The 12,991-nt window shown below is 38.6% G+C and overlaps 1 protein-coding gene across 1 annotated transcript in view; it reads left to right on the plus strand.

Annotated features, from left to right (window-relative positions):
- SH3RF3 (SH3 domain containing ring finger 3) overlaps positions 1 to 12,991 on the plus strand; it is a 1,248,419-nt gene that overhangs the window by 613,142 nt on the left and 622,286 nt on the right. The window contains exon 2 of the mRNA XM_085622642.1: positions 6,770 to 7,045. Coding sequence (XP_085478768.1) covers positions 6,770 to 7,045 — 276 coding nt within the window. The remainder of the gene's footprint in view (positions 1 to 6,769; positions 7,046 to 12,991) is intronic.

Consider the following 12,991-nt stretch of genomic DNA (forward strand, 5'->3'; position numbering starts at 1 on the left):
GTTTGCAATAATACAGCGCTTGCTACTCCTGATGAGGTGTTGAAGCGCTTTTTCGGCGGGTAGCATGCTACTCTGGAACCCATAAAGGATTTGATGATTATTGATCTTTTGCTTTTTAATCCATTGATCCACCAACACAGATTGAATTATATGGATAGACAGCTGGGAATTACACAATGCTGGTTTTCCTATGAAGACCCAGATGTCTCTGAAGATTAATTCTGTGTTGTCTGATATTGCTTTATCTTGTTTATTATTTTTTTTCCTTTCCTCTGCGTGTGATATAGCAAATATATTACAAAGCATGCAAGACCTGGTCCTTAGTACTGATTACAGCCCAGACATTAAATTTGTGTCTACGAACTGTGTGTCTTTGCACTGAACATATTTTCTTAGGATGACCACCTCCTTCTGTGTCATTTTGGACACTGTTTCCAGCCATGACCTTCTTGCGATCACCTAATGCATTCTGGGTGTTGTAATCTTGCTTTGCTTCTATTGAACTAATTAGAATAACAATGGTCTGAAAACAGTGATTTGTGGGTGAAAAGTTCATGTCTGGAGACATTGTAATTAATGACTTGGCATTAGGTGGGTCAATTTACCGTTTCCCCACTCAGTTTTCTTGAGATTTTGCTACGCACAGCCCTCAGTGCTGCCAAGCGCGTTTTAGTGCAGTGGTTTGCATGAATGTCATCATTCCATTTTTTATGCTGCTATGCATGACCCCCCCCAAAAAAGATAATCCTGATCTGCAGTGGTCATTCTATTGTAATGCACTGACACACCATGAAGACCCCCTGCTGACTCATTTATCTTCCTTCTCTCTTTGTCACTTTCCATTGCCATGCTTTTTGTGTCCTATTTTCCTATCCAATGGCTTGAAATATAACCCGGGATCTTACTTTTACACTTGTGCACCACCTGACCTGGCCTTCAGCTTCTGGATGCGTCTGAAGCTCCTATAACCTGCCTCACTGCAGCTTGTTTCTGAGCCACCTCTGCTACTTTCTCTTCTCTTGCTGCACTTCATGCTTCTTAGAGGAATTCAGATAAAGGTAGCTTAAAAATGACCCATTTGCATGTTCACAGCATGGCATCCTCAGGCTAGCAATGTTGTCAACAAATAAATCTGCCTAGGCTGAACTATGGGCAGCTGACCACTGAGCTCAAGAACAAACTAAGAGTCCTTTGAAAACACCTATTCATACACATCACTAGAAAATGTTTATCAGGATGTAGTCCATGTTAGATATCACAAATTCTTTGTAACCTAGATATTTAAAAAATGTCTTCTAAAAACACATCCAAATACAACCTCTGAATGGAAATCCCATAACCGTGTGAAAAGGGTGCTCGGATTAAGAAAGTGTTATTCTGCCTTACTAATGGTTGAAGGCACTATACATATGCTTATAATTTAAAAAACGTAACACGAGTAATGTAACATCTCTCATCTCGCCTTTCTCAGTATCGTTACGACATGCTTGCAGCCTCCCTAGCACAAAACTGGTACCATTCTTCTCAATATACAGTCTCCTTCTACAGGAACACTGGTGTTAATTTCATCCCAGCAGGCTCACCCCTAACTGTGCTCTAAGATAAATTGTAATGCATAAGGGTCAGTTTTTCATGCTGTTTTATGCTGTGCCATGCATTGTGCAATATCCAACTCATGTAAATATATTGTTCAATTCCTTATAAATGGATGTTAAATCTGTGTGTTTGAGTTACATGTAATGCTTCTCACATTGTATTGCCATTAATAACGATAGAGGGAGACGCTCTACTGTATTAGTTAAATTGTTGTCGAACAAGGTCTAAGCCCACGACAACCCCAAACCTCGAAATATGGCCTTCAAATATAAGCAGGTCAACAGAAAGCATTTGGAAATAAAGAATTATGTTGGAGACTTAGGTTTTTTCTTTATATATTGTGTCCTGTCACCAGGTACATTTTCTGCTCTTTCAGTTTAATACATTCATGTGTTGAAAATGTGATAAAAATTACAATAATTATCCAAGTATCCGAAAATTGGTTTTTTAGTAACTTTGTCTGATTAGTTTTAAAGGAAACCCCATGAATGTTGAACGTTTCTACAGTTCAGTTGCAACAGATGAAATTGGTATTAATACATGAAGTGGCTTTTGTTCCTGTAAACCACAGACTTGAGAGATAGTCAGGTCATTGCACTGTAGCTTCTGTTTCTTATTCCATGAATGATTGATGGTGCTGTTGTACAGCAGCCATGCCCCTACTGTGCAGCATATTTTTTACTGTCAGAAATAAACCTTCAGGGCACATAGGTTAAGCAGATATGTTTGATAAAATGCATAGCCGATCCCATAGTCACCAGTTTTGTGTAGTCAACAGCAAAGAGCTACATTGAGGAAAAAGGTTACTCTTGCTCCCAACATTAAGAACAGTGGGCCCGATTCACAGAACTAACTTAAGACAAAATCCTAAACTTACTACCATTTTGGTATTCACAGAAGGCAGAAGTTAGGAGTCCTAACTTTAGGACTCCTAAATGCCTTCTGTGAATACCGAAAGTCTTAAAATAAGGATTTTTCTCAGTTTAGTAGTAGTAAAGTTAGGACTCCTAACTTAAGGACTCCTAAATGCTTTCTGTGAATACCGAAAGTCTTAAAGTTAGGATTTTTCTCAGTTTAGGAGTCCTAAAGTTCGAAGTCCTAACTTTACTACTCCTAAAATGAGAAAAATCCTAACTTTAAGACTTTCGGTATTCACAGAAGGCATTTAGGAGTCCTAAAGTTAGGACTCCTAACTTCTGTGAATACCGAAATGAGTAAGTGCCTTCTGTGAATACCAAAATGAGTAAGTGCCTTCTGTGAATACCAAAATGGTAGTAAGTTTACGATTTTGTCTTAAGTTAGTTCTGTGAATCGGGCCCAGTGTGTGTTGGCACAGTGGTGATAGTTAATATTAATCAAGAGATTCATCTAGAGTAGTACAGCAGCGAAAGCATTTAGGACATATTAAAAGGTGTCCTTCTGGTATGAAAAGAAAGTGTGACCTTAGTCCCCAATCCTACTGGATACTTTAATCTCTATGGTATAATAGGCATGCTTGCTGATAGCTTAGTGTATTAATGAATTTGCATTTTAAATCTGTATGTATTTTGCTAGTCATAGGGCATAAGAGATGGGTCGCTTTAGCGGGTAAACGAGCAGAGTGGGCAGATCGGTTTTCATTGACATTTTTCAGTGTAATATCTGCAGGTCCCTTTAACAAACAATGACTGCATGGTCATCACAGCGATTCATTTATATAAATTTAATTTTGATTATCAAATCTTTTACAGACTCTAGGTTCTTTTCAAAGACCCAAAACTGTTAGTGAACATTTGTTTCATGATTAGATGATTACTTTTTCAGGGACAATGGCCACAATGAATCGTTTTTCTTTTAGTGTAAAAAAGAAAATGAAAACAGGTGCATTCACATAATAGCAAAATGTGATGACTCAGCAGACACCATGTAAATTAGCTTTATTTATTCTGTTGCGTACAATATAAGCACATGTTTATATATTGTCTAATCTAGATTAATACTATACGACTATAATGACAAAGTCATTGGTATTGCCCAAACAATAATAGAATGTGAGAATTCACATTAGGTTATGAAACAAAAATAAATATGGTCTTGACGGCAAAACAATAAAAAAATATTTCAACATAAGGGTAACGTTAGTAATTCCCTGCATTACTTGTCAAACACAGTTTTAATAACTTTGTAATGTGGTTTCTAAATATTACATTTTGACGTAGGCCTAAGAGTAAGATATTAAATTCATAGATTATCTCTGAGTCTATAGGGTAACTATCACTCCAGTAGTTCACAAACTAAACTTCTAAATATTCAGTATCATTTAATACATCTCAAAATGTAACCAAATCTTTAGCAATGTTGCTCACCATTTTCCCATGTGTAGTCCTTTAATAATGACATTTAAGGTATTTTTTCAGTATTAGTCCCACATTCTGGAAACGTTTCTAATTTTAAGGCACTTGATTTATGGAATATTCAATTATTAAAGTCCTCTTCCGTTCATAAGTGTCTATAATCAGACATGTTATCTCAATCCACTGTACGATAGAGCACCATAGTATACATTATGAGAAACATTTGGGAAAGGTCCCAAAAAAGGGGAATGCCACAAAATTGTAGGATTACAACAAGAATTTCATAGTAATACACAATTTTCTTTTACTCCACAAAAGTGGCAGCTTTACGTATTTGGGGGAAAGTACTCCATTTATAGTTTTCCAGATGTCTAAGATAAGTTTTAGAAAAACAATGAGAGAGAAAGGGTATTCTGCACGGGAATACTCCTGGTCCCCTTAATCAATATAATCAAACACTAGGAGGAGTACACCCTGGAGGTACCTCAGTGCCTCCGTAATAGAGAGAGGTGCACCAAAAGGACAGAATTGTCCTTTTTAGAAGACCCCTCACTCACCAACCTAGTTGGTGACATGCTTCATCATCGGGGTCCCACCCGGATAGCCGAATGCCATCCGGGTGTGCTGAGACACCTGATTACAGTGGAGCTGGTATTTTCTTTTGTTGTGTGCAAGTGAAAAGAAGTGATTTAAAAATTAGCCAGTTTTAACTTTCTATGGATAAAAACTCTTTATTCTGGAGCAACTGGACAATGTTAAAAATGCAGGGGATACCATACGAGATTAGATTGACCTGAGGTATCTAAAAGTGAAGTGAAAGATAAAAGTGGTCTACATGTTTCAACTTCGTGGAGGAATCTTCAGGTTTTCGTCAGGACCAGTGTTAATAACCAGGGCGGTCTACACACGCTAAGGTGTACCCTACCCTTGGTTAATGTGAAACCCCATCATGTACTCACAGTGGGGATAGATCCTTTCTTGAAATCCTAGAAAGGAAAAGCTTGCGGCGCTAAGTTAGCGTGCCTCATGGGTGCCGGGGTCAAGGAGCTCGTTCCTACCACGATTGCGTGTGGAACAATATCAGCTGTTGTGCCTAATCCAGGACCTGCATCAGCGCCCTGAGATAAATTTTAACCATAATTGCAAATCGTCTGCACTATAAAAAATCTGCAGAGTTCCTTTGTGTTTTTTCTCAAGATTGATAAGTCTTTTACACCTGAAAAAATGCCTTGTTTTACAACACCAGAAAATATTGGGGTGTTTGGAACAATTTCCAACCTTAATTACACTTTACTCCAACAACTGTTGCAGAAGAGACTAAAACATGCACTACACTCACACGTCATAAATTGGGATATGATGCACGCCAAAACAAGTAGGCTCGATTCACAACGCTGCAGAATTAGATGTCTTAAATCTGCAACGGGTAATTCATATTTGTACAAGTATTTAGGGGCAGATTTACAAGCCCCTTGCGCCACCTTTGCGTCACTTTTACCATGGGAAAAGTAACGCAAAAGTGGCGCAAGGGGCTTGTAAATCTGCCCCTTAATGTATTAATTTTTAGTTTGCTTAATTCCCTTGCTATTCTTTTATAAACCAGGCTTCATAATACATGTGCATTCATGCATGGCCTCCACAAAGAAACCTGGCTCTAATTCTACAAGTATGTAATGAATACACAGATTACAAATCACATATGTACAGAGTGGAATATCGTGGAATTTTATTTAGAACAATGATTTTGTTTGCCAAATATTTTTGTCATAAATAGCACCCGTTCTTTTATACATCACTGATCTGACCCAAGTTGGCACACATTTTAACTTTAAACAGGAATCTTGTGGGTGTAATTTGGCTGCACAGAGAAGCATGTGAAGTACAGGGCTAAATGTTGGTGGATACCTTAATGTGGGGGCATCCCATTTGCATTGTCAGATAAGGGATGACTCCATTACTTCCCACGGTTCATTTAAAACCAGTGCAGGCAAGCAAACGCCAATGTCACAAGTCTTCAGCACAGTTTATTTTGGGGTAGAAGTTCTGTGTTGCAGTTTATTTCAAACTATGGCGGATCATCAGCAAGAGAGATGTGCCGAGAAAACATTTTTAAGTAAGGCTTGACAGTGCAGTTGTCTGCTAGACCTATTGTTATCAGTTCTTTAACATATAGCTAGAGTTGGCTTTGATGCCATTGACTTGACTATATCTCGCACACCACATGCTGTTGGCTGTTTGGTGTATCATTCTGCCTCTTGCATTGTGCTTGTATTGCAATGTATGAGGGACAATTTTTCACTGCAAAAGTACAACGATTCACCACAATTTGAATTATTTGCCTCAAAGATACATTTTATACAAAAACAATCTGTATTTTGTTGTTTTTTTATACTGCAGCTGGTTTTATGAGCATTAGTGAGGACTCAAAATGCAAGCTAAACCTGTTGGCTTTGTGAATGCTTGTTTGACATATATGAGTTATGCAGGTTTAACACATAGGTCACAAACAAAAAATGTAGCTTGTCTTTGCCACAAAAATACAAATTGATTATGAAAAAACTTGTAGTTCTTATTTGAAAAGTTTGATTTGTGTTAAGATGAAAACCTCCATACTGTTGCAAAAAAATATTTGCTGTGTTTCGTAGGACATCCTGTAAAAAGTGCAAAATGCCCAGGAAACAATTCTAGGCAAACTTTCCTCTTCTTTCTCCATGCACACTAGATTCGTGATTGATGCAGTACATGTTCAATGTGAATTCTTCTTTGTGCGCACTGTATGAGTAAAAATATTTTGAAGACATTGGACAGATAATTGAAAATTTCAATTTTTTCTGTTTCAGAACCTTTCCCAACTTTCCTGTGGAAAAGCTCTTTACAACTATGATGGCAAAGAGCCTGGAGACCTCAAGTTTAACAAAGGTGACATCATCATTCTGCGACGGAAGGTGGATGAAAACTGGTACCACGGTGAACTAAACGGAAATCACGGCTTCTTTCCCGCTAGCTACATCCAGTGTGTCAAGGCGCTTCCGCACCCGCCTCCACAGGGCAAAGCACTTTATGACTTTGAAATAAAGGATAAAGACCAAGATAAAGATTGTTTGTCATTTAGCAAGGTAAAGTTCAAAAATGCTTTTTTTAAATTATCATCAGGATGAAAAGGTATTGTCTAGGGGCTAAGTTTCTGACCTTGTAACTACCAGGCATGGTTTCTAATGCCAGCTTGAGCCCTTGACTAAAATCACTTGATTCTTAATCTGTTCCACATTGTAAATATATGTAATGTGAAAAATGTGCCATGCAAAATCCAACCCGCGTACACTATAGACACATCTCGCAAATCCAACTGAAATATTGTAAAACCATGCTTCTCAGCTTTTTGGAGTATATATTCGTAAATGGCAAACATATCTGTCAACCTTTTCACCTGCAAATAAGATTCCTACAATAATTGCAATTGTAAATTATATTTATTTAGAACTTACTACCCCTGACGAGGTGTTGAAGTGCTTTGCAGTAAGTAGCATGCTACTCCCGAACCAAAAATTTGAGTTTAGAGTTGATTCGTAATATGTGCTTTTTCCCCTTGTACTTTAGTTGTGTTAGATTTGTACTCTTGATTTTGTGTGAGTTTGCTAGGATTTAAAGTAGGGATAGAATGTTAGAGATGGATTCAAAAGAGGAAGTAGTAAGTAGTTTCTGCAACTAGTGGTAGGTTGTGCCTGTTATTTGGGTAAAATGGTGCACAAGAAAGGGGGATGTTTGAGAAGGATGTTTAGGAGTTCATAGTAGTCAGAAAGGTTTGGGATGAGTCACATAGAGGAAGGATGGGACAAAGGATGAAGGAAGTATATGTGTTTTGACACTTGATAAAGTTTTAGTGGCTCGCGTAAACCTCTCTATATAAATACCCATATGTCCATAGAAGCAGCTATATTTACATGGTCTGATGTGCACATTTATTTTGAGGTGAGTATAATGTGTTTTCAAATAACTGTATAAAACCTACACATGCATCTAAACACATTACGCTTCCTAAAGTTTTAATAGCATGCATAAATCGGTGTGTATATATATATATATATATATATATATATATATATATATATATATTCACTGAAAAAACCATAGGTTTCACACACGTTATAGTTAGGAATTAGCATTTAAAAAACCTTGCAAATTCACTTAAAAAACCATAGGTTTCACACATGTTATAGTTAGCTGGGCATTTCACTCGTGAAAAACCAATGAAATTCCCCCGTTATAGTTAGTGCAGGCAACTATAACTCACGCGACCGCAATCCTCTGTTGATGCTCATACTGTATTTAGACACTTATTTACCCATGTCGTCTTCCATTAATTTTTAGCTATACATATATTACAAATATTTTTTTTTCAGAAAAACACATATGTCATCAGTGATGTAACATCTGACGTCATCAGCAGAGGATTGCGGTCGCGTGAGTTATAGTTGCCTGCACTAACTATAACGGGGGAATTTCATTGGTTTTTCACGAGTGAAATGCCCAGCTAACTATAACATGTGTGAAACCTATGGTTTTTTAAGTGAATTTGCAAGCTTTTTTAAATGCTAATTCCTAACTATAACGTGTGTGAAACCTATGGTTTTTTCAGTGAATTTGTACGGTTTTTTAAATGCTAAGTTATGTATGTATTTATTTATTTATTTATTTGAAGGTTTTTCACCGTGCGCGTACCGTGCGCGCACGGTGCGCTTTGCGCACCATGCGCGCGCTGTGGGCGCTCGGTGCGCTTTGCGCACCAAGCACCCACGTTGCGTAGTTCGCGGAATTTTTCCGTTTCTACCGTGCGCGTACGCTACGCGCACTCCGCGATTTTTCATAAAAAATTTAAAATACATATTTTGCCCTTGGGGGTCCTTCTGGGACCCCCTGACCAAGGATAGGGGGTCAGGAACTGTCCAGCCTGCCCCCTTTACATGTTATCCACCTTTGTTTTTCACCCCCTCAGACTGCGAGAGACAAAATGGCGGCCGACACTTCCTGGTTTCGACCGATTTGAATGTTTACTAAGATCTAACAACCAATCAGAATCGCGCTCGCGCACGGCGGCGTGCACGTACGGTAAGCTTACGGTACGCGCTCGAAGCGCGCCTATAGATATATATATTGATTTAAATGCTATTTTCTCAGGAAATACTGAATAGATTTACAAAAGGCACATCCCTGACCTGAGGGCTACCTCTCTGCCAAATTTCAAGTAATTCTGTTCAGCCGTTCGGGCTGTAGCTCGGACTAAAGGTCCTATGGAAAAATGCATGGGGAAAACACGTTTTGGGACCCCCCCTTTTTCTCAGCCCCCGCTTGACGAATCCCCCTGAGACTTTCAGGGAAGGAGCGGAGCGGAGCGCCCCACCTATTTTGAGAATTTCGCGAGGATTCATCAATCGGCGCCAAAGTTATTCAAAATAGAATGTTGCGGATTTCCTATGGAAACACGGTCCTAACTATAACTATCTACTGGCGACCGCCAGTAGATAATATATATATATATATATATATGCACCTATATGCATAAAGAAGTAGCAATATTGACATGGTCCGATATACATAGGTATCTTGTATCGTAATACACATTTCTCCCCTTGTATAAAATGTATCTGCTTCTAACAGGAAGCATAGTTCAATTAAAATAGTACATTTATAACGCTAACCTCATCTCCATACCCTAAGAAGCATAGTTTGTCCTGTCTAAGTATACTGTTGTTGTGGTATATTGTTGTGCTGTAAGAATAGTTGTCATGTGGATTTCAAAGTTTGTCACAAGATTCTTGAGAAAAGGGATTGTTAGCTTCTGTGCATTTCGGCTTAAAGAATTCAGTGAGTGTTTGATCAAATACGGTGGCGCGACTAGTCCTTAATGTACCCCCTAGGACTGCCTCCCACCCTCTTCTCTTGCAGCTTCATTGGCTTCCAATACGCCAATGGGTAAAATTCAAAGTTTGTTGTACCATCCATAAGGCGCTTTTCAATCTTGGTCCCACTTATCTCTCGGAGAAATTCACACCCTACCTTCCCTCTAGGTCTCTCCGCTCGGGCTCCAAACATCTCCTTGAGGTTCCCCGAGTTAGGAGGGCAACACTAGGGGGAAAGGCCCTTTCCCATCTTGGCCCCCACTACAGGAACGAGCTCCCCCTGCACTTGAGACAATGTCCTGACTACCTACATTTTAGGAAGTTGCTCAAGACCACATTTTTCTGTTTCTGATTCAGCCGCAGTAGCACTACACTCATGCTGCCCGTCCGAAGTGCAGAGATACACCTTCGGGGGTCGATTCAGGCGCTATGTAAATAAAAAATAAATAAATAAATTCTTTATTGGCACACTTTCCAATGTGGATTCAACTCGAATGGAGTAGTTTGTTTGCGTTTTTGATTGTTGGCTTGTATATTCTGTTGTGTCTGTGTAGGCATAGCTTGTCTTGAGGGTGCTTTGTTTTGAGCCTGTTGCGTTTAAGCTTATCAATTTGTTTTTTGAGCTGTTTTAAATCTGCATTCATCCAAGGGCAAATGTGTAGATGTTTTTAAAAGAATTAAAAGATCAGAAGCTTTCTGGAGCCATTTATAGAGTGTACAGAATTGACAGTAATCTGATCTGTGTTGGGGAAAAACAGGTTTTCTAGTTCTTCCAAATTCAGCTTGCTCCGAAGACAATATTTAGTTGAGGGTAGGATGATTTTATTTGGGATGAGTTGTAGTGTCTTGTATTGGAATCCAATGAGGTAGTGGTCTGAACACATGACTGGAGTAATCATTTGGAACGTGACTAGGTCTGGGTTGGCGAAGATAATATGTAATGTGTGTCCAGCGATGTGTGGGATTGGGAATGAGCTGTGTAGGATGTGTGTGTCTATGACAGTGAGCATGGTTCTGGGGTATGGCATATTAAGTTTGTCAAACCATATGTTGAAGTCAACAAGGATACATAGGTTTGAGTATATTATAAGAAGGTTAGAGATTGTGTTTAGCAATGTGTCTGTGAAAGTTGCATTGCTGGAAGGTGGTCTGTAGAGAAGGAGAAAGAAACATGAAAAGGTTGGAGTAGAGGTGCATCTGACAAGGAGGGCCTCACAACCATGTAAAGAAACATCCCCAGCTTTGTTGAGATTTGTTGTTTCTATAAATATGATGGTTAAGCCACCTCCTCTATTGCCTATGCAATTTTGTGTTACAGTTTGATATCCTGGTGGAATAGCTTCAAAATAAGGAGAAATTCTCTCGGACCTTATAGGATTTATCACATATCATTAATTCTCACTCAAATCTTTTTAAGACGTACACTTGTTCAAAGGTCTTGCATACCCCCAAGTAGAGGCCCCAAGGAACAATTAAAAGCACATTGGTGAACAACTTTAAGAGTTTATAAAAATATGATTTTATTAAAAAGAATTATTTCTTGAAACATATAAAAATAAACACAATGATGTGATAAAAAATTCACAATTAAATATTACAATACACAAGAGACAGTAAAATATGTGATGCAGTGCATGCAACAAAATTCATTTTATTTATTTAATTATTTACTTACCTCCGTGCATCCATATTCCGATGTTTACTAACCCCCACCCTGCCCCTCCCCTGCCCCACCTCACCGGCCCACGGAACTCCCCCCACGGGCCGCTACTGATCCTATGTCTGTTGGTCTGTCTGTCTTATAGATAAATCGGCTGGTGACTGGATAAAAGGATATTGAAAGATAGAATGGTAGTTGATGGGCTACTGATTAGATAGACTTATAAATAGATAGAATGGTAGTTAGAAGAATGGATGACAGACAGATACATAGATAGAGAGATATGCAGGTCGACAGTTAGATAGATATTTAGATAGATACTGTACAGAATGCATAATACTATTATTTTCACAGGGTCAGATAATTTCTTTACATTTGTATTTCAGGTTACAGAATATTTTAGTAAAACTCCATTTGGGGACCATCCACCTTCCAAGACATTGTTAAATGGCCCACAGCAAGGGGTTCCCTTTTTTCCATTCAGTCTTTAAAGACACCTTTAAAATGTTGTTTTGGACGCTTTGGCATCTTAAGAGTCTTTCTGAAGATTGCTGTGGAACCCAAACAGAAATTGAAACCCTTAATGTGCAGAAAAATCTGAAACACCAAGAAAATGGCGGTTGGAAATTTTGGGTGAATTATTAACTCAAATTGGCTTTTTAATGAGCTGTGATTATGGGTCCCCTTCATCAAAGAAAGCATTGAATCACTCACTTTTCCCATTCGTGGCATTGATGGGTTTCTGTGTAGGGATCACTTTTTAGGGAAGCAGTCACACTAATGTTCTTTTCCCTTCTCTTTTTCGTGATACTACCTTTTAGTTGTGAGTGCCATTGGCATGAAGGTGTAATGGTTGTCTGGTGTTACAACACATGCTTTTACCCCGCATGCCGTTACAACGCAAATTTTTACCCAGACTTGCTGTTGGGGGTGCGCTGGAGTTTGGAATAGTATAATTTACTATTCCAACTCCAGTCTTTGCACCAGTAGGGAAGGTGTTGTAGTTAAATCCAACACCTTATACCCCCTACAGCAAACCATTTTCGCTGTAATGGCATGCGGGGTAAAAGCAAGCGTTGTAATGCACGCGTTGTAACAGTTGTTTCCCAGGTGCAATTTATTAGATTGATATTACAAATGATTTAGTCAAATCTCACTTCCGCATATGTGCAGCTGAATTGCTTAAGATCTTGTTAAATGTTTAGATCACTATAAGTCAATGGAATGCATATTATGGATATTCATTTGAATCATTTTGTGCATTCTGGAGGCTGCACTGATTTAATGGGTTTTGGACATAGTTATAAAATTTGGTTATTAGATTTGGGAGAAAATATTGTTCATTTTGTGCTTCTGTTCTGAATCGAGGACGTTGTTTTTCACTCGTAGGCACACACGACCCTATATATAATAAGCTCTTGAGGCCTCATTTACAAGGTTTTGGCTCAGGGCAGTGCCGCACAGAATGATGATGCACTGCCCTAAGGCAAAAGAAAAGGGTAGGA

Source organism: Triturus cristatus, chromosome 8 (assembly GCF_964204655.1).
Source record: "Triturus cristatus chromosome 8, aTriCri1.1, whole genome shotgun sequence".
Lineage (NCBI taxonomy): Eukaryota > Metazoa > Chordata > Amphibia > Caudata > Salamandridae > Triturus > Triturus cristatus.